The sequence below is a fragment of the Drosophila mojavensis genome, unplaced genomic scaffold (genome assembly GCF_018153725.1).
Source record: "Drosophila mojavensis isolate 15081-1352.22 unplaced genomic scaffold, ASM1815372v1 contig_136, whole genome shotgun sequence".
In the NCBI taxonomy this organism is placed as follows: Eukaryota; Metazoa; Arthropoda; class Insecta; order Diptera; family Drosophilidae; genus Drosophila; species Drosophila mojavensis.
In genome coordinates, this window is record NW_025318667.1 from 24019381 (window position 1) to 24039490 (window position 20110).

At 39.8% G+C, this 20110-nt stretch overlaps 2 protein-coding genes across 2 annotated transcripts; one reads left to right on the forward strand and one right to left on the reverse strand.

The window, feature by feature from the left end:
* Positions 1–1000: 1000 nt before the first annotated feature.
* On the forward strand, positions 1001–9552 carry LOC6584576 (alpha-protein kinase 1). Its single transcript, XM_044008639.1, has 5 exons — positions 1001–1126; positions 4712–4880; positions 5553–5695; positions 5768–6704; positions 8188–9552. The coding sequence occupies exons 1-5, from the start codon at positions 1001–1003 to the stop codon at positions 9057–9059; spliced, it is 2247 nt and encodes a 748-aa protein (XP_043864574.1). The 3' UTR covers positions 9060–9552.
* A 2401-nt stretch (positions 9553–11953) lies between these two features.
* On the reverse strand, positions 11954–15349 carry LOC6584577 (putative odorant receptor 19b). The gene is made up of 3 exons (XM_032732205.2): positions 14256–15349; positions 13806–14204; positions 11954–12883 (listed from the first exon to the last, which is right to left on the reverse strand). Exons 1-3 carry the CDS (start codon positions 14979–14981, stop codon positions 12824–12826), a joined length of 1185 nt encoding a protein of 394 aa, XP_032588096.2. The 5' UTR covers positions 14982–15349; the 3' UTR covers positions 11954–12823.
* Positions 15350–20110: the final 4761 nt, after the last annotated feature.

The following is a 20110-nucleotide window of genomic DNA, read 5'->3' on the forward strand; positions in this document are numbered from 1 at the left end:
ATATATATAATTTGTGACGATCTGAAGTGAATATATTTTTTGAATATCTCGAATGAAGAACTGGAATGAATATCGTAAACGAATATCGTAAATGAATATCTTGAGTGAATGTCTTGAATGAAGACTGAAGGAAAGTCTAGATTGAATGAATAGATTGAATACATTTGAATATCTAGAATATTGCTTTAATTTCTTGACTGAATATCTTATTTCAAATATCTCGAATGCAGATCTGGAATTACGATATTGAATGAAGATCTGAGTGAATATCGTGAGTGAATAACTTGAATGAGTCCAGAGTGAATATCATGTGTGAATAACTTGAATGAAAATCTTAAATGAATATCTGTAATGAAATTCTGTGTTGAATATCTATTATGAATATTTTAATATCTCGTTTTGGAATTAGGGTATTGCATAAAGATCTGAGTGAATATCGGGAGTGAATAACTTGAATGAATCCAGAGTGAATATCATGAGTGAAAACCTTGAATGAATTTTTTGAGTGAATGTCTGTAATGAAATTCTACCTATGACATTTTCAAGCTCTGTTTCATCCTCCTGCGGTTCTTCTGCTCTCCCCAGCATCTGCGCATCAGTTAACTAACTTGGCTTATTCGCACTACCTTGCCAACTCTCCTCTAACGGTCTCCCGCTCCTACTCTATAAAATGTCCGCCATATTCAACTGATTTGCATAGCTTATGTAGAGTGCATTCAGCACAGCTATTGATTAAAATTCCCAGTAAACATAAAAGGCTAAAACATCCACCTAAATAGGCTAAACTGGCTAATTAAAGCGGAAATGGGCGCGCCTGGATCGTGGCGCGCCTTGCGTATGAGGATTAATAGATATAAACTGAGCACGCAATAAATTCCAATGCAAATATGAAGCACAAGCTCATAAACTAGAGGCAGACGTTAATGGCAAAGGGATGGCCGTACGAGAGAGAGAGAGAGAGAGGGAGAGCCAGGGGCGAAACAAAAAATGAGTAAAGAAAATGGAACGGCAGCGGCAGCAGCAGCAGCAGCTGGTGGCAGGAACAGTGCCACGACACGGATGCTGCAGCTGCACAAAGAATGACAGCAACATGGCCTGCAACAGACAGACAGGCGGATGGATCAGGGTGGAGCGGGTGGTGGTTGGGCAGCGCCATGGACATGGTCGTGGACAAAGCAAACTAGATGCAGCTTGAGGCAGCTACAGCGTTGCCCGCTAACCAAGGCAAGGCTTCATAATATATTTGTTGTTGCCGCTGTTAAGTAGAATTTGCATTTTGCGGCAGCAAAGTGAAAAACGAGAAAACTCAGAAAGCCCCGCCGCCAGCGACAGCTAATTGGTAGCAATTGCTGTTGCACTTGATGCTCCAAGCAAGGCAGCAACAACAACAACAGCAGCAACAACAGCAACAACAACAACAGCTCTTAGCTCATGGCTCACAGGCGCCTCACAATGGCCAAGGCCAACTAATTATAAGCACTCGATTATGGTCGCGATTATGCAGCAAATGAAAACAAATCCCCCGAAACGAATGCGAAAAACTCAAGCGAAAATGAAATGAAAACAAACAGCTGAATAAACGCTCTTGTTGCTCAGGTGCTTGCACCCATGCGGCAAGCTGCATGTTGCATGCCAGGCCCACCTGGCTGCCTACCTGGCTGCCTGCCTGCCTGCCATTGCCTATAAAACGCGCTGCAGCCGCATTGCCAATTTCACTCTCACTTCGTTAGCTAACCACGAGCCAACGCCAACGCCAACAGCCACGAGCAGCGATCAGCGAGTCGCGCTTACGCCGCGTATACGTAATATATTTAATTACACGCGTCGCCCGCCAAACATATCGAATAACCAAACACAAAACCGTCTTCAATACAGTGCGAATACAAAGATATATACATCTATATCGAGATAGATACATAACTATATGTGAATTAAAATTTTGTGTGTTTGTTTTGGTTTTGTTTTTGTTTTTTTTTTTTTTTTTTTTTTTTTTTTTTTTTGAAGTACATTTGAAATATATTAAATAAACAAAGCGTTGGCAAACAATGTCGCTTTTAAAGGTGAATAAAAAATACAATTTATGAAAAAAAAAAAAAACTAAAAGCTAGCAGAAGAAGAGAGCAGTAAATATTATAATAAACCGCAACATTGTTTGCTCCCATAATTTGTTGCAATTTTTGCGCTGATTAACTTGTGATTTAGTTGATAAATAAGAGATATAAATATATAAAAAAAAATATATAAATAAATATATATATATATACATATATACATCTAACTCACACATATACATAAATGTATATATTTATTTATTATATATATATATATATATATATATATATATATATATATATATATATATATATATATATATATATGTTTTTATTTGTTTATTCAATGTGCTTAAATTTGATTTTAGCCTTTGTGCCTGAATGCTTAAATGCTTTATAATTCTATTATTTATTGCGCAATCATAAATCATAAAAAAAAATCATTTAATAAATACAATCACAATTATATGAAAATTGAACAAAATCATATTTATAAAATTACAAATATTTATTTTTGCTCTTCATTAATTTTTAATCCATAGTTAATTAATTGCAAATTTAATGAATCGAACATTTCATGCCTCACGCAGCTACAAACTAGAACTAAAAACACAAAAGATTATAATATGCTCCCCATAGAGGCAATTTATTCAGTATAGATAGATAGAATGATAGTTAAATATGGCATGATTGAAGTCATCCGCCGAATTAATGTGACAAAGACAATTATTATAGATCGATAAATAATCATATATCAATTAGATTAATAGATAAATTTATAACTATTATAACTTTACAAGGATATTTCGTATAGATCGATAAACAATTCGATGGTTAAATTGATAGAATGATAAATTTATATATAATGACTTATGCCTTGTTGAGAATTTTAAGAGCTATACCTGGTAATTCAATAAATTTATACATTTAAATATTTGACCTACTGTGGCTCTTCGATTGATAAGTCTAATATAGGAACCATTAAATATTGGCTGTTTTTTTCTTAGAGTTACACAAATTGGAATTATCATAAAATAGAGGATTAAATAGAAAATTCAATGACAAATATTTATTAATTTTTTTTTTTTTTTTTTTTAAGTGTATTGAATAGGAAATTAGTTGATTTTGATTTATGATTTTTTTCTATTGCTTTTTTTTTGAGTTACACAGATTTAAATAATCATAAAATAGGGAATACAATAGAAAATTCGATGTCATATTTTTCTTTTTTTTTTATAGTTTAATTTTTTGAATATTTATTTATGATTTTTTTTCTTTTTTGTATAAGGCTTATTAATGTATAATTCATACACAATATAATATAACAATAATATATAATTATGCTTATATAATTTAAGCTGAAACAGCAATTTTTACATTCCATTTCATGGAATTTTTATATACAGTAGAACCCGGTTATAACGACTCCGTTTGTAGCACCCGTACGGCTATTGCGATTCTGGTCAAGCAAACATTTATGTGTGGAAACTTGTACGGTTATAGCGCCCTCCGGGTGTAGCGATGGCCCATTGAGCATCGTATTAACGGGATTCAACCGTATAAGCATGCAATCCGAAGCATCAATTTTTGTATAAATAAAAAAAAAAAAAAGGAAAAGATTTATGGCAGCTCTGCCGTCAGTGTGATTCATGGAAGCGACTCTGCAGGACGTCCATGAAATGGGATGCACTGCAGGATCATGTTGCCGAATAAAAGCATTAACTTGATAAACCAATTTGGAAGTGTTAACTCTCGAATGAGCTGTCATATAAAGCCAGCTCCGATTCCTTCCCGTTGATTCAGGCAAAATATTTGACATGCAGACATTGTTTATGCACATTTGTGATTTGCCAACGCTTCGGGCACTTTCTAAAGCTGACATATGCTACATACATATATGTATGTATATTTGTGGAATCTCATATACTATTCTAAATAGATGTCAAATATTTTAGATTGAGCTGTCGGAGCAGCTGCCTCTGCCCAGCCAACTTAGCTTCAATCATTGCGATGTCAATTGACTGATGAATTGTTTTGCTTAATGAAATATACGAATCGCTCTAGCTAAATCTGTCTCAGGCTGATTTACGCTCACAGCTGGCAGTTGGTAATAAAGTTCAGCTGTTGGACAGGTCGACTTGGCAACTTGGCTCAAACCATGTCGAAAACTAATTACAGTTATAGCTGCTAAACATTTTGAACTACGATCAGGTTCGCTGGCACGTGGCAGACATTAAGCTGTGTGTGTGTGTGTGTGTGTGTGTGTGCGTGTGTGCGTGTGTGGCAACATAATTAATAGTTTTTAATTATGTTGCACAGTGCAATTATGATTGTAATTGCAGCAACAACAACAACAACAACTGCAATTTGTTTAATCGTGTGCGCTGTCGCAATTGAAATAATAATTCAAGATTTAATAAAATTATTGTATGAAATTGTAATTACAATGCAACATCAAATGGACAAACAACACAAAAGCACAAACGTGCAACATTGAGTCAAATGTTTGTGCCGCTTCTCACTTTTAGCGAAATGAGCATTAAAATCCGATTAAAACTGCCATTTGGAAATTATTATTAATTTTCAAATTAAATATGAATTAAAATTGATCTCCCCTCTGCCTCTCTCTCTCTCTCTCTCTCTGTCTCTCTCACTGCCAGCTTGCCGTGTTGGGCCTGTGCTGCTTCCTGCTTGGCCAGGCCGCCGAGCTGGAGTCCAAGCCGGCGACTGAGCAGGCCCAAGCTGAAGCCGTTGCCACCACAAAGCTAACGCCCAGCGTCGAGGAACCGAAGAGCAGGACGGAGAAGCGCGACTCATCGGATCAGACAGGTGAGTGAAGTTTCTAAGAACACTTCACTGCAATTTACCGGCTATACACTGCAGCTAGTGGAAGAGGGCTCTTAGGGTATATTCGTTGGGTGGAGAAGTATGTTACCGGTAGAAGTAGGCGTGGCAGTTGCTAGGAACCATCTATATCCCTGCTCAAGGTGATAAGCTGAGTTCCTCGTCTGCTGCTCACTAAAAGCATAATCTGCAACCATTGGGGGGTAATACATTAAAGTAGGCGTGGCAGCTGTCATAAAGTGTATACATATTTAACGATAAGTAGAAAGATATTCGTTATTATTAATAGTAAAATTAAGAGATTACATATTTAGAATAGATGGGATTTCAGGTACAGGAAATTCGAAATAGCTGAGCGTTGTAATTTGGCAAACATGTAACGCTCTGAAAATTTGATTGGAAAACTCCAACTAGATCAAAAGTTATGCAGCAATTAGTTTCCTATAGTAAAGCCCTTGAGCGCAGCCCGAGCGCAGTCGCTGTGCAGCTGTGCTTGTGTGTATGCACATGTGAGTGTATGCGTATAGCGAGTGGAAAGTTCACAGCGTTTAGGGTATCTGCTAGAGTCGAGCACTGCCGACTGCATCATTCTCACCTCTTCAGAGTTTAATGAAGTTTTCTCTTAATTAATTTTCTTGACTTTTCCTTCATTTGCAGCCTCTGTTTACACAAGCAAAGCAGCCAAAGAGACGGCCTTCCGACCCATCTACCCATCGGGCGCCTACTACGAGGCCGCCGAGAGTGGAACCATCTTTGGGCCGACGACGGTGCGCTACACGGCAGCGGATGCAGCGCCACAGGTATGCAACAGCAGCAGAAGCAGCAGCAGCAGCAGCAGCAGCAACTGCATTTAATTAACTCACTTCTTGCAGGGCTACTACGATAAGCCGGACATACGGTATGTGCCGCCCACAGCAGTGGAGCAGAAGGCAGCCCTGCCAGGTCCACTGCAATTTGCACCAAAACAACAACAGCAGCAACAGCAACAGCAGCAGCAGCAGCAGCAGCAAATTCCGCATCGATTTAGATTCGCAGTGCCGCCACAAGTGGAGCTGTATCAGCGAGCAGTGACTGCCAAATCGGCGCAGAGTCCAAGCTACAGCTATGTGGAGGCCGAGCCGAGCATTTATGAGCGCGCTGGCCCGCAGCAATATCAATATGGAGCAGCCGCTGCACCGCAGCAGCATCTGCCATTGCAGGGGCATCGCGTACAGTACATTATCGCCATACCGCTCTCATATATGCGTCAGCTGCAGCAGCAATTGAGCGCCGGCCTCCTGCCAACGGCGCCCACTACTGCCGCGAGCAGCAGCAGCAGCAGCAGCAGCACTACCAGCACCAGCACCAGCACCAGCACAGCAGCACCAACAGCAACAGTTGCCTCGGCTGCCAGCCAGCCGATTATGCAACTGCTCGGCCCATTGGCACGCGACCATCAAGGCATCTACCGACCGTACTATCAATCGGACCTAGTTAGTGCGCCCTCGGCGGTGCCCACCCCGATTGCTGCCTACGGGCAGCACTATTTACAGATACCAGCGAACGTATTGCTAGCTGCCGCCCAGCAGCTCCAGCAGCAACAGCAGCAACAGCAACAACACCAGCAGCAACACCAATTGCAAACTGTTTATCCAAAGGTGGCGCCCACATCTGCCGCTGCTCTCTATCAGCCCCTCATTTATCAGCAGCCGAAGCTGGGGCCACTGCACCAGCCCCAGTCGCAGCCCCAGCTGCACCTGCAGCGCATCTACCAGCAGACCCCAGCGACCTATGTCGAGCAGCCAGCGGGTCAGCAAAGCACGTTGTACGGTAGGTAAACTAATCTCGAGAACGGTGCTTCAATCGTTCATCTGTCCGTTCGTCCGTATGACTGAACCGGGAATATCGCCAGCCATGAATGACATATGCAGAGCAAGTCTACACATTTATCGATAATATATTACTAGTAACGATACGAATCGATATATCGATTTGTCTCTTAAACAAGACCAGAAGATCATAAAAGTTAAAGACGTTTCAGAGATAAACATTTCTGATTTTGATATTAATATTTGAATATAAATTCTTGATAGCTCAGTCCTATATTCCTAGTATCGATAATAATCGATATTTTTATTTGGTTTTATAAGTAGAGTTTGAAGATCGTAGATGCTAAAGGCGATTCAGCGACGAGACCACAGCTGATGAATAGTCTTGTATGACGTTTGCAGTGCGAATCTACATTTTTATCGATAACGCAGTCCATATTCCTAATATCGATGATAATAGATATTTTCAAATGATCATAAAACTTAAACAGGCTTCAGAGTTTAGTCTGCAGTTGTAGAATATTTCGAATTTCGAATGCCTCGCCACATCTTTAGGTGAATAGAATAGAATAGCGGAGATCTACGATTTTGCATGCATGTGTGAGCGTATATCGATGCACACATATACAGAAAAGAGGCTAAGATTAATGAAAACTCCGCATTGTGAGCTCCAGCTGTATTGGGCAGTTAAGTCTAACCCATTCAAAACATCGTAAACTCAGTTTGTAAACTAATTTTGAGCTACTATTTTAAAAGTACGAAAATAGTCAAAAAATCAAAAACAATTCACTTTGACCAGTTTTTGTCCTGAGTAGCTTAGGATATACATATACTAGGTGTAGGTGTATACGAGGTGTAGGCTAATCCAAAGTTTAGCGAAGGCAGCTCTAGGGTCTCAGGGTGTGTGGTACAGGCTTAAGTACTCAAGGCCTATTGAAGACCTCTTGTTCAATTCAATTTTTTAGCAGTTAGTAAACTTATGTTCAGTAACCTTTTAAGCACAGCTTGAAGGATGTAATAGCTATACGATATACTCGTATAGCCCAGCTCCAGCTGGCTGAAGACTGTAAAGACTGTATTTTCCTGATGCACTTTGAACTGATTTCATATTCCTTTTCGGAAGCACTTTTAGCACCCCAGCTGGGCGTGGCAGTAGTTCGTCCCATGAAATCCGCTTAGCGCATTACAATGGTGCCACAGGGGCGGGGCGGGGGTTGGGGCAGTCTGGGGGCAATATGTCGCCGGAGCATGGAGCTGGCTAACAGTACATAAATCCCAGCCAGAGCCAAGCCACAGCGTTTGTGTTTGTGGTGTCATACAGCATCGAAATGAGACAAAGTCGAAAACTAAACAGCGAATTGCACACATGTTGCTGGTGGGCAGCAACATCAGCAACGGCAACGGCAACGAGCAATTTGGGTGAATTGAGCCTTTGGCATCGAGTGCTGTGATGATGAGCCAATGACAATGAGCTGGTTAACAATTTCTACAAATGTTTCTTTTTTTTTTTTTAGCATATCCGCTGCACCAGCAACAACAACAGCAGCAGCAACAGGCGCGACTATTGCGGCTAGGGCTTAAGCAGGCGGAGCAGCAGCATAAATATGCGTCAGTGCCATCAGCAGCAAGTCCATCCGCCACAGCGCCAGCGACAACAGCAGCAACAGCAACAACAACAGCAACATTGGTGCTGCCCACACCAGCAGCACTGCACGGCCAACAGCATCAGTCGTTGCCCATCGTCCACTACAATCCCATTTATGTGCAGGCGCCAGCCGAGCAGCAACATCATCATCATCATCAGCAGCAGCAGCAGCAGCAGTTGCAACAGCAACATCAATTTACAATATTGCCACGCTTTAGCAATAATAACCCGAAGGCGACATACAATCTGGGACATGAGTCAACGCCACCAATTCATGTTGTCCGATTGACAGCGGCGAACGCATTAGGACACCAGCAGCCGCAGCCGCTGCACCAATACCAACACTATCAGCCAATGCTGCAACACCAGCAGCAGCAGCAGCAGCATCAACAATTCTATCAGAGCCATGCTGGGTCCTTGGCCGGCTTTGCCGAGGAGCAACAGTCGCTGCAGCAGCAGCAACAGCACTCGTCGAGTCCTGCCGTAATTCCATATTTTAGCCATCCGGGCGCTGTGCATTATGGCACGCATTTGTATCATCCGGCAGCTGCAGTGAGCACAAAGCAACAGCAACAGCAGCAACAACAGCAGCAGCAGCGACTGGCAGCAGCGCCAACCGCAACAAGTGGAAGGCTGGCAGGTGACAATAGCGCAGGTGCTGCTGCCATCAAACAGACGTCAGCCGCTGCGAACATTGTGAAATATCCCTAAGCGCTGAGCCAGACGACATCAAAGGCAACAGCAACAACAGCTGCAGCAACAGCAACAGCAACAACAATAGCAACAGCAACAGCAGCAATCATTGCTGCAGCTACTCATTTATGACAGTCTTTGTGCATGTATGTCTGTGTGTGTGTGTGTATGTTTATCTAGGTGTGTGCTTCTTTTCACATTTCTTTTGAATCCATTTTAAGAACCTTTTCTCTGCAATTGTTGCTGCTGTTTGCTAATTATTTTGCATAAACTTTCAGCTGCATAGATTTTAATGTTGTTATAATTTTTGTTTTTGTTTTTGTTTTTTCTTTTTTTTTTAATGTTTTATTGGTGCTGTGCTGCATGTAATTCATAAAGATTAATTACCTAAAAATATATGTATTTTTTTTACATTCCCGACTCTCTCTAAGTTCTGCCAACTATCGCTGTGGTTTTCTGTGTAAATATTTTAAATTTCAAATATATACTCGCTATGTTTATATATACTATATGGCAATGTGTGTTTCATTTTTGTAGATGTTAATATAATAATATTATATATACATACATACACATATATGAATTGCTAATTGACACTTTTTATTGCTGAAATTAGAGCATTCAATGCTTAATCGCTTTTATATGCTGAACTCGTTTGATTTATTTCCACCTGATTTTCATTAATTTACTACACGGTTATCACCTGTTTTCCAGCTGTTTGCACATACGAATATGATTTAGGAACTACATTAATAGTCCTTGACTCTTCAGTGAGTGCTTTCTGCTTGAAAAGAGCTTTCACCTCACTCATTGGGGTTTGAGTGAATTCTCATAAGCCAAGGTTTGAGTGATATACAAGCAAGATAAATAAGAGCTGCAACTCTGCTTATAGGAGATATCACTTCCACACAAGGGAGCATAGCTTGCTTATAATTGTTTACCGTTTCTTCGCTTCTCACTCACACACTGCGAAAAGACTCAGAGCGCGCCATTTGCATCGCTTCCTTTACGAGCTCATTCGCGATCGATTAGCCGTTGTTTATGTTGTTGTTTTGTTTCGCTCTGATTGCTCCCTAACCGTTTGGTTGAGTGCAAGCAAGCAGAAAGTGTTTTGTGAATGTAGTGGTATGCATATGATTGTTGTATTCGCTAAGCATATCTGTTGCGTATGTAAATTGAGCATGGACATGTGAATGTGAGTATGAGTGGAAGAGTGTAAAGAGAGTTTGCATTGACTTATTGAGTTATTTTCAAACTACGAGCGTTAATCGTATCTCTCTCAAAACGATGTTCGTTAAGAGAGCGTCGTCACACGAACAGTTCAACTCAAGGCGCTCAATAGAAAATGAAAGCGAAAAGAAACAAACTCTCTTGCTCAGGAGCGAGCGAGAGTGAGAGTGGTATTCGAGCTATGAAACACTGAACTCCAATTTGTAAGCTAAGCTTTTATATATATATATAAGCACATTTATATGTGTAATTTAAGCTCCATTCAATCCCGATCTCTCTTGCACTAATACAAAGAATTAAGATGATATTTTGAGCACGACTGTCTCAACCCTATCCAGAGATATCTAGCAAAATCCCAATACTTCATATAAGATATGCATATATACACATACACATATGTAATTAATGTATGTAATTAATGTATCGGCTTATAGTGGAAATGATTTAATATATATGATAGGGATATAGAGTGGCCCGTTGGCCATTTTAATAACACTGATAATTTACGGTCGCCACGACAAATCGTAAATCGCATATCCATTAACCGACTTATGCGGGCTTTGGTCGTGGCTCGTCTCATTGTCGTTTAATTGAAAACATTTCTGCAAATATGATTAAGCTCTGATTTGCTCATAAGCGGGATGTCAGCCGCAGCAGCAGCAGCAGCAGCAGCGGCAGCAGCAGGAGCAGCGGCAGCAGCGCGCGGCATCAATTAAAATTGTTGCATTTAATGAGCGGCGATTGAGAGAGAACTAAAGCAGATGGCAGCATGCGGTGCTATTCGCTTCCCTTTTTTTTTTTTTTTTTTTTTTTTTTTGTTAATATCCTGTAAATTCATTTAATAATGAGCAGCAGGATTATGTAATAAGCGCTTCAAAAGTCCATGGCCAAGGGGGCAATCCATGGCGATGCGGCGCTTCAGTGTCAGAGGCTCATAAAAGTCACAGACCCGCAAATCCGTTGACATGCACACAACAACAACAACAACAACAAACGGCAAAAAATGAGCAAGGATAAAAGGGCTAAAAAGGATAGCTATCTCCGCTTGGCCACCGAACCAGACACGCGGCTATTATCTGCATGCATTTTATGAAAATCAGTTAAAAATTAAAAAGTGTTCAGTTAAATCCGATGCGCTGTTAATTGCTGCAGCCTTGGCCGACTGTTAAATGCTCTGCTCGCATGTTCAACAAAGCTTAAATGAGATATAAATGGTAAATGCGTCTAGGTTTATATGGTATATCAATAGAGAATATTGGGAAATTTCATTACCTTTAACAATTGCCAACAATCAGACGAAGCTATGCTTTAATCCGATAAACTCTTCCGATTTGGGTTGTAGTGCAAAACGATCGAGAGAAAGAGAGGGAAAGAGATAGAACGAGAGAGAGAGAGAGAGAGAGCGAGAGTAAGAGATAGAACGAGAGCGAGAGAGAGAAAGTGAGAGAGAGATCAAAATAGGAGATCAAAATACTTTTATGTAAATCGGAATTACTTGATCTTTTGTTTGCAGACCGATTCGACTAAGGCATCAAAAATAATTTATAATGGATAATATTCATAAAAAACTGAAAACTGTGCATACAGATCTTAATCTGCTCTGACCAATAATCATGCCTATGATATGATATCATGCTCTATGTAGCTTATATATAGATAGACCTCTTTTGTTTTGTGGCTAATAGATTTATTAGTAACAGTGTTTATTCATAATGAGCTTTAAACAGATGATATAAAGTTGATATAAAGTATATTATAAACTCTTCAAATTATATTGAAGAGGAATTGTATAAAATAAAAGAAGTGGAAAAAATCACAAAAGTGTAGACTTTTACCAGCATCAGGTCAAAGTGTGTGCCAAGCCGAGTCGGGCCTAGTATATATGCGTATATACATATATAAATGTCCTTTTCCCATTCACATGACACTTTCATAATTATATTATCAACGGCTAGCGCGTATACGCCGCGTTGCTGCGTAAGATAAACAACTTCCGCTGGACGCCATTGGGTGACACTTGCATAAAATGCGCATTTCCGGTGGCAGCTGAATATGAAAATGGCGGCACGCACGCACGCACGCACGCACGCACGCACATCCAGCCGAGTCCTGCATGGCCAGCGATACGGAACGCCGCCAGTCGATGGCCATATTGGGTGAGCATTCGCTTCAATGGCTTCGCATGCCCAGCAACTGACTCGATGGGGAATATGGGAAGAAACGGGAAGAAGCCATTGCATGTGACAAGAGAACAGAGTGAATTTCTTTACAAGTAAATATATCGCGCACCGTGACGAGGCGATATTTATCGCACAGCTCAGATCAATGGTAACTCAAGTGCCATTTGTGCTACTACAGTAGAAGGTATCCTCCAGTCGGTAGGACTCCTACTTATTAAACTGTGCGTGCCAATTATTTTCAATAATATAAAGCCTTGCTGTACGACTCTGTGTGTGTGTGATGGTGTCTGTGTGGAGAGTGTCCTACGATATTCATAAGGCTGGCCTGTATATACTGCTTATATATAAGTATGTATATATGTACGTATATACTTAGTTCTTCGATTTGGCTTCTTTTAACAGCGTGAACATGGTATAGGCTCCCTTGATAACCTGAAAAAAAGAGGAATAGAAACCAAGTCAACGATATAATATCTAGTTTATCTACATATATCATAACTGACTTGATTTATAAAATTATATGTCGCACAGGCCGAAGGAAATGTACCTGATTCTTCATTCTACTCTGTCCCTCCATATTTACGTCCATCTGTCAGTCCGCCCATTCGTCAGTCTACCCATCTGTCGGTCCTTCCGCCTGTTAGTCAGATCGTCTGTCGGTTCGATTGTCAACCCATCCACACATATATTACACCGTCCCTCCGTTGAAATGTCCACCCCTCAGACCATCCAGCCGTTCATCCGTTCTACCGTCTACCCGCCCGTCTGTCCGTCCGGACGGATGTTCCGAATGTCCAGTAACCCATTTGTGACTCCATTCGTCCGAATGTCTCTAAATCCGTCTGTCTTTTCCTCCGTTTGTCTGTTTAGATGTTTGCTCATCTAACAGTCCGCCCATCTGTCGGTCCGCCCGGAATCCAGTCTGTCCATCTATCAATCTGACTCTGCTCGTCCGATCATGTGTCTGTCCGTCTATCTGTCTGTCTATCTGTTCGTCCGTCCGTTCGTCTGTCTATACGTCTGTCTATCCGTCCGTCTATTCGTTTGTCTATCCGTCCGTCTATTCGTTTGTCTATCCGTCCGTCTTTTCGTTTGTCCATCCATCTGTTTGTCTGCCCGTCTGTCCGTCTGAGTCTAGCTCGCTTATCTGTCAGTCTGTCCGTCTATCCTTCCGTCTGCTCTTTCGTCTATCTATCTGTCTCTCCGTCTGTCTGCTCTTTCATCTTCCTGTCCGTATGTATGTCCATCCACCCGTCTGTTTGTGCATGCGTCTCTCCGTGCCTTCCGTCCGTCTTCGCTCAAATTACAGTAAATCTCCCAGACCCTCTGCCCGCATACAGTAAACTCTACCTACCGAAAGCAGCGTTGTCATGCGCACCGGCAAAATATTGCCAGCCACAATGCAAATGGGACGCTGCGAGCGCATTAGCATGAGCACCAGGGTACGCCGGAAACGGACCGGCTGATCGATCCAGTTGGTGTCATAGATCGCAATGGCCATCTGTCCGCCCTCGTGGGTGACTTGCTCGGAGGCATAGCAGATGAGCAGCGTCTCAATAGTGATGCTCGTCAGCAAGGAGAACACATGGCATAGCCGGAAGAAGCTCATCTCAATGTAGATCACGATGTACGAGAGGGTGCACAGAGAGGTGGCCGTGCAGACGAACTGAATGATGCAGGCGCTCGACATGGAGGTGTTCAAGATTTTCAACAATCTGCAGGCGAATAAATGAATGAATGGGAAACAAACTACATACATATATCTATATCTATATAGTATATATATAAAGTCTCTTTACTGCAGTATGGTCTGATGATCCTGGATGCATGCAAGCAGCTGCTGGTGCGTCTGCTCCTGGCTGAGAGCATTGTGGCCCAGCTTGGCGATGCGCAGGGCCAGCGCCTTGCAGTGGGCAGCGACCATGATGAGATAGACCAGCGGATACGTATCGTTGCTGGCGCAAATTACTGCCAAGGCAAGTATGCCCAAAGACTGGACTACGAAAGTCAGTGCGTAGATGCCCTGGGATTCCTGATAGTCCCACGGCATCCAGGAGGGGAACGGCAACTGACGTTCGGCTGAACAGGCCGCAAAGCAACAGCCACTGACAACGGCCGACAGGAACAGTTGCAATACATAGCGACAGATCTTTTCCGACTCGTCGATCTTATCGCGTATGGCTTCACGTTCCGGCGCCGACTGCAGACGGCCATCCAGCTGCCGCATGATGACCTGCAGCTCCAGCAAATGGCCACGCACGCGAATCACATTGATCAGCTTCATCTGCTGCACGAAGGTGACGGCGGCCAGATAGAAAGCCTCGCAGAATGCAGTTAGGGAGCGACTGTGCAGGCATTCCATGTAGAAGGACAACGGCATACAGATCATGGGCAGCACATTGACCACAATGCTCCAGGCCCTGTAGTGGCGTGCCCAAAACGAATCCTCAGCCGGCGGATGGAGGCCAATGCAGCGCCAGAAGTACCATTGATACCGAAAGGCCCGTGTCGAGTCTACCTCAGTCAACATCTGGTCTGCTATTGCTGCTATTGCTTCACTGTGCCCTGGCCAGGTCCTGGCATGTCCTCTTTATAGCTGATCCAAATTCGAATCCGAATCCGCATTGCTGTTGATTTATGCAAATTGCCTGGAAATTGGCTGACAATTTGAATGGCCAACACCCTAGGTGTTGCCTCCTCCCTCTCGCCTGCTCAACTAGAGTCCTCTGTCAGCTGGCTAATACAATCCATTATTGGCCACACTTTAAGTGCAACCGACATCTATTTTAGTTCTTTTCACTTTCTTTGACTCACAAATTATCCATAAACGCATTCGCGGACTTTATTCAATTATTTATACCAATTGTCAATTATAATATAAATGTTATGCCCTTTGACAATGCCGAATTCAAGTGTTCTGAATGTCTGGACTTAAGCTGTATATAATATATATATATATATATATATATATATATCTTAGGTCTCATAATGACGTATAATATCATATAGGTATTTCCGAGTATTTAATATCCATTTTTTTAAATTTTCAATGATCATTCTATGATTGATTATATATATTTAATTATATAAGTTCGCATATTCAGACACAAACTTATGAGAATAGAGAAAAAATCCGAAGGGGGCATAGTAGATAATAGCACGCTGGCAAAGAAATTTTTTAAAATAATATCAAAGTGACTTTAGAGTAAATATATATTTATATAAATTAAGTCATTTTAATTGATCCTTAATTTTTTAAATTTTGTTTTACTTATTTACTTACATATAATTACTTAATTTTTATTATTCATATTTTCATTTATATTTTTTAAGTAGCTTTTATTTTCTATTTTTTATAGTTTGGATCTTTAATTAATTTTTTTTTTTTTTGGTACTTACTTTAGCATGTGTTGAAAAATATATATACATATTGTTTTTAATGAAGTCATTTTCTCTTTTAATTTATATTTTTATTTTATCTTTTATTTATATTTAAAATGTGTGTTAACTTTTTGATTACTTTTAATTTTTTTTTATTTTTAAAAATAATTTTAATTAGATATTTAAATTTGTACTTTATAAAATATCCTATACATTTTTTATTTGAATTTTTTACTATGCCCTTCACATTTGTGAATTAATTTCTATCGACTGCTTTCCGATTGGGATTTATCATGTCGCAAACTTTTGGAGTTTGGCGCTTGGTGACAGAATCTTGTTGGGCAGTACTTTTGACCTTTCAAAAAAATACAGAAAGAAAGGCAAGACTCTTAAGGCAACATCCAGTTTCTAGTAGAGCCGATTAAAACAAAGAACAAATTAATTACTAAAATATATGCATATATAGAGAATAAATTTGTATACAATTGAGAGCGCTCGACCAGATTGTTGGCCTAACTCGAAACGCTTTATTTGGCGATCTATCTCTGTGAGGGCGATTGAATTGTGGGCGTGGCCTGGCTTTGGAGCTGTGCGGATGGGGCCATTGGGGGTGCACAGGTGCTTGCACAGGTGTCAAGCGCGGCGTGTATTCAAATTAATAATGCCAAATTGATTGCATAACATTTGTCAATGGAAATCTGGTTTTCGGCCGAGTCTAGCACGACGGGCTTAGCCCATCCGTCAGCTGCACCGCAGCGCGCCATGATTGAATATGATTGATTTAGGCGGCATAAATTATGAACAGGCCAGGCCAGGCCGGGCGGGCCGGGCGGGGCCGGGCTCTCGCAGGTATTCTTGGCATTCACCGCCAGTTTGATTCGATTCCATTCAGCCGCCCCCCCCGGCCAACGCGACCTTGGGCATTTGACAAATGAGCTGCGTAAGCCGTAGGATTTGCACAAGACGCACAATTAAATGACTGCCAGGCGGCAAATTGACATTGGCTGGGCCACAAAGGACCCAACTGCTCAGGGCCACCTTTTTAGTGGCATCGCATTGCGTCTCAATCCACCCAAATGAGTAATGTCAATTGCAGGTCAATTATTGGAAATCGACAAAAATACTTGTGAAGCTTGGCCAATCGCAATTTGACAATTTCAATCGGATTGCCAATTGGCCCGGACGTGAGCCACATTCAAATTGGCCGCATTTCAAGCAGTTGCCGCAGTGCCAATTGGCCACTGGGCAAGTTTACCCAGATTCAACTCAAATTACTATTCTACAAACTAAGCATATTGCCTCGACTGCGGTTTCAACATAATGAAAGCTTAGACTCAAGTATACTCGACTGAATCTGTCTAATCTTATTTATCTAAGAGCAATATATAAATGTACATATATAGTATATTATAAATGCAATTCCTATAAAGAATCTCAATAAGTATATTGATATGCATATATCGATATTTCAAGATTAGTTATCGAAGCTACATACATTCCAAATTTATTATATACATATGTACATATATGTATCTTTATATTGTAACTACTACTTTCAAATAAGTATGATTATATTATGAATGTAGTTCCGGTAAGGATTCTTGAAATATATATATCGATATTTTAAGAATCTTGATCAGATCTATCGATATACATTTATCGATCCCTTATCGATAATACTTATATATTAAAGTAAAGTAAAAATTTATATATGCATTATATGGTACAGCTTTTAATAGTTATTATCGATAGCAATTATCGATATGGATAGTTCTCAAGATCTACATAGTTTGCCTAGTTACCATCGTATCATTCAAGCATATATAAATATATCTTACCAACGGAATTCAAACTAAATTTGATAATTTCCAACGATAAATAATGAGTAGATAGACAACATATCGATACCTTCAACTTGTGTCAGACAATGAAATAATGTACTTAAGCGGCTTACTCAAATACGGATATTAGTTAAGCTCTCTTTCGTTTTTAAAGCATTGCAAATTATTTAAGCGCGTTTTTTCCACATATTAATTTTATAAAGAACTTTTTCAGCTTTTGTTTGCATTTGTGCGCTGAAATTTCAGACAGAAATTTTAGCCAGAAAAAGTTTGCAGAGAAAAAAGCGACAAATTTAACAAATTCTATATCCACATTTAGTGTATTTATTTAGGCATTAATTTTGTTTCTTTTGAACAGATATTTGTATAACAAATAAAGTAAAATAAAATAAAATAAAAATAACAAAGAGCAAACTTTGTCTTTTGGGCCGACGGAAATTAAATATAATGAAAATGAACAAATCTATTTACAAGCCTACATATTTTTCGTATCCTACAGACTTCCGTTCGTACTTAAATTAAAAACAGAACCCAATGGCAACAAGAAGTCGAGAGTGAACGACTAAGGAATACCCTAAAGTCTGTGAAGTGCGTGATAATTGGACTAAGTATCGTATTAAAGCGAATGTATTTATCAATATCCTTAACTGCGATATACTACTATATAACTTATGTAACTAAAGTTTAATATCGATGATCAGAGCTATGTATGCGCTATAATGGGAAGCTCTTCAACGCTTTGATAACCAATGTTTATTTTCGATTTTTATCGATTTCACGAAAATGACATAAGGTTCGGAAGCTAAAAGAATTTATATAGTAAATTTGCTCGTGGAGATATATAGCTTATAGAACTTCAGTTTGTTATCGATTTATAATAAATGATTGCTGAAAACTGACATATAGGTAACTTTTATAACCCAAACCATCAATTTTGATTGACGCAAGGATAAGGGCGCTCATAGTATAAGTTCATCTAATTCTGATCAAGAATATATGTATATATTTGATGATATCATATGAAACCTCCTCCATCTCAATATGCAAGCTCGTTAACACGTGTGTTTACATATTTTTATATCATTAATTTATATATTTTTAATTTTAACATATAGTTTTTTATAATTTATTTTGTAATATCCGTAGAGATCGCGGCATCAATGAAACTTAATATAAATTTATTGAATTGTAATTAGCATGTTACACATATCTCCACGTAGCGATACGAATCGTATTTACAAGCCCCGTTTTTGGAAATGTGGAAAAGAAAAACAAACGCCTTCGTTCAGCCACAAATTGCTGGCATGTAGGCATTAGCATATGCTGATAGTTCAGTATACACCTGACCATAATTGGCAGCTCTGTAATTAATAATGCGCATCGAAATATATGTTTACATAGATACACATTCGTATATAGAGCCAAGCAATCAAAGAAATGTCTTAACTATTCGGGTAAATCAAATTAAATTACGACTCTTCAATAAATTAATTGAATGAGATGAAATTTGAGCGATTTTATTTTGGTTAAAACAATAACTGTGTATATATGGGAGACGGCTGGATACCCTGTAATAGTTGGATATTGTATTTTTTATTATAAAAAAGTTTTTTAAGGAGCTGTATTTCTTTCTCTTCCTATAGGTATCTCAATTTTTCCTTTATTTTCCGTTCCCCTGTCTGCTTTTCTCTCTCTATCTCTCTCTCTCTATCTCTCTCTCTCTCTTTCTCTCTCTATCTCTCTCTCTCGCTGTATCTCTGACTGAATGACTCTCTCTCTCTATCTATTTATCTCTATCTCTTTCTACCTCTCTCTCTCTCTCTCTCTCTCTCTCGCTGTATCTCTGACTGAATGACTCTCTCTCTCTATCTATTTATCTCTATCTCTCTCTCTCTCTCTCTCTCTCGCTGTATCTCTGACTGAAGGACTCTCTCTCTCTATCTATCTATCTCTATCTCTCTCTCTACCTCTATCTCTCTCTCTCTACCTCTATCTCTCACTGTAACTCGCTGTCTCTTTCTCTCTATCCCCCTCTCTACTCTCTATTTGTCTACCTAATTATTTATCTATCTCTCTCTCTCTTTCTCCCTCACTCCACCTCTCTCCCTCTCTCTTGCGCTCCATATCTGTCTTCTTTATAATCTCCAACACGTGGTATCTAATAGCATATCATTTGCAAAAACAATATGTTTTTTTTTTTTGGCAATTCATTAACGTTAACAATGTTTTCATTTGTAACTCTCTAATTTGATAATTTGTTAAGCTCAGGTAGAAATCGAATTGCATCAAAGCAAAAAAAAAATATATATATATATGTATATATATATATATATATAGTATATAAGTGTATAGTATATAGGTTGATATAACAATTAGTCTTATTAGGTGTTAGATGGCACAAAGCCAGTTCTGAGTTTATTATACAAACAATGCGAAG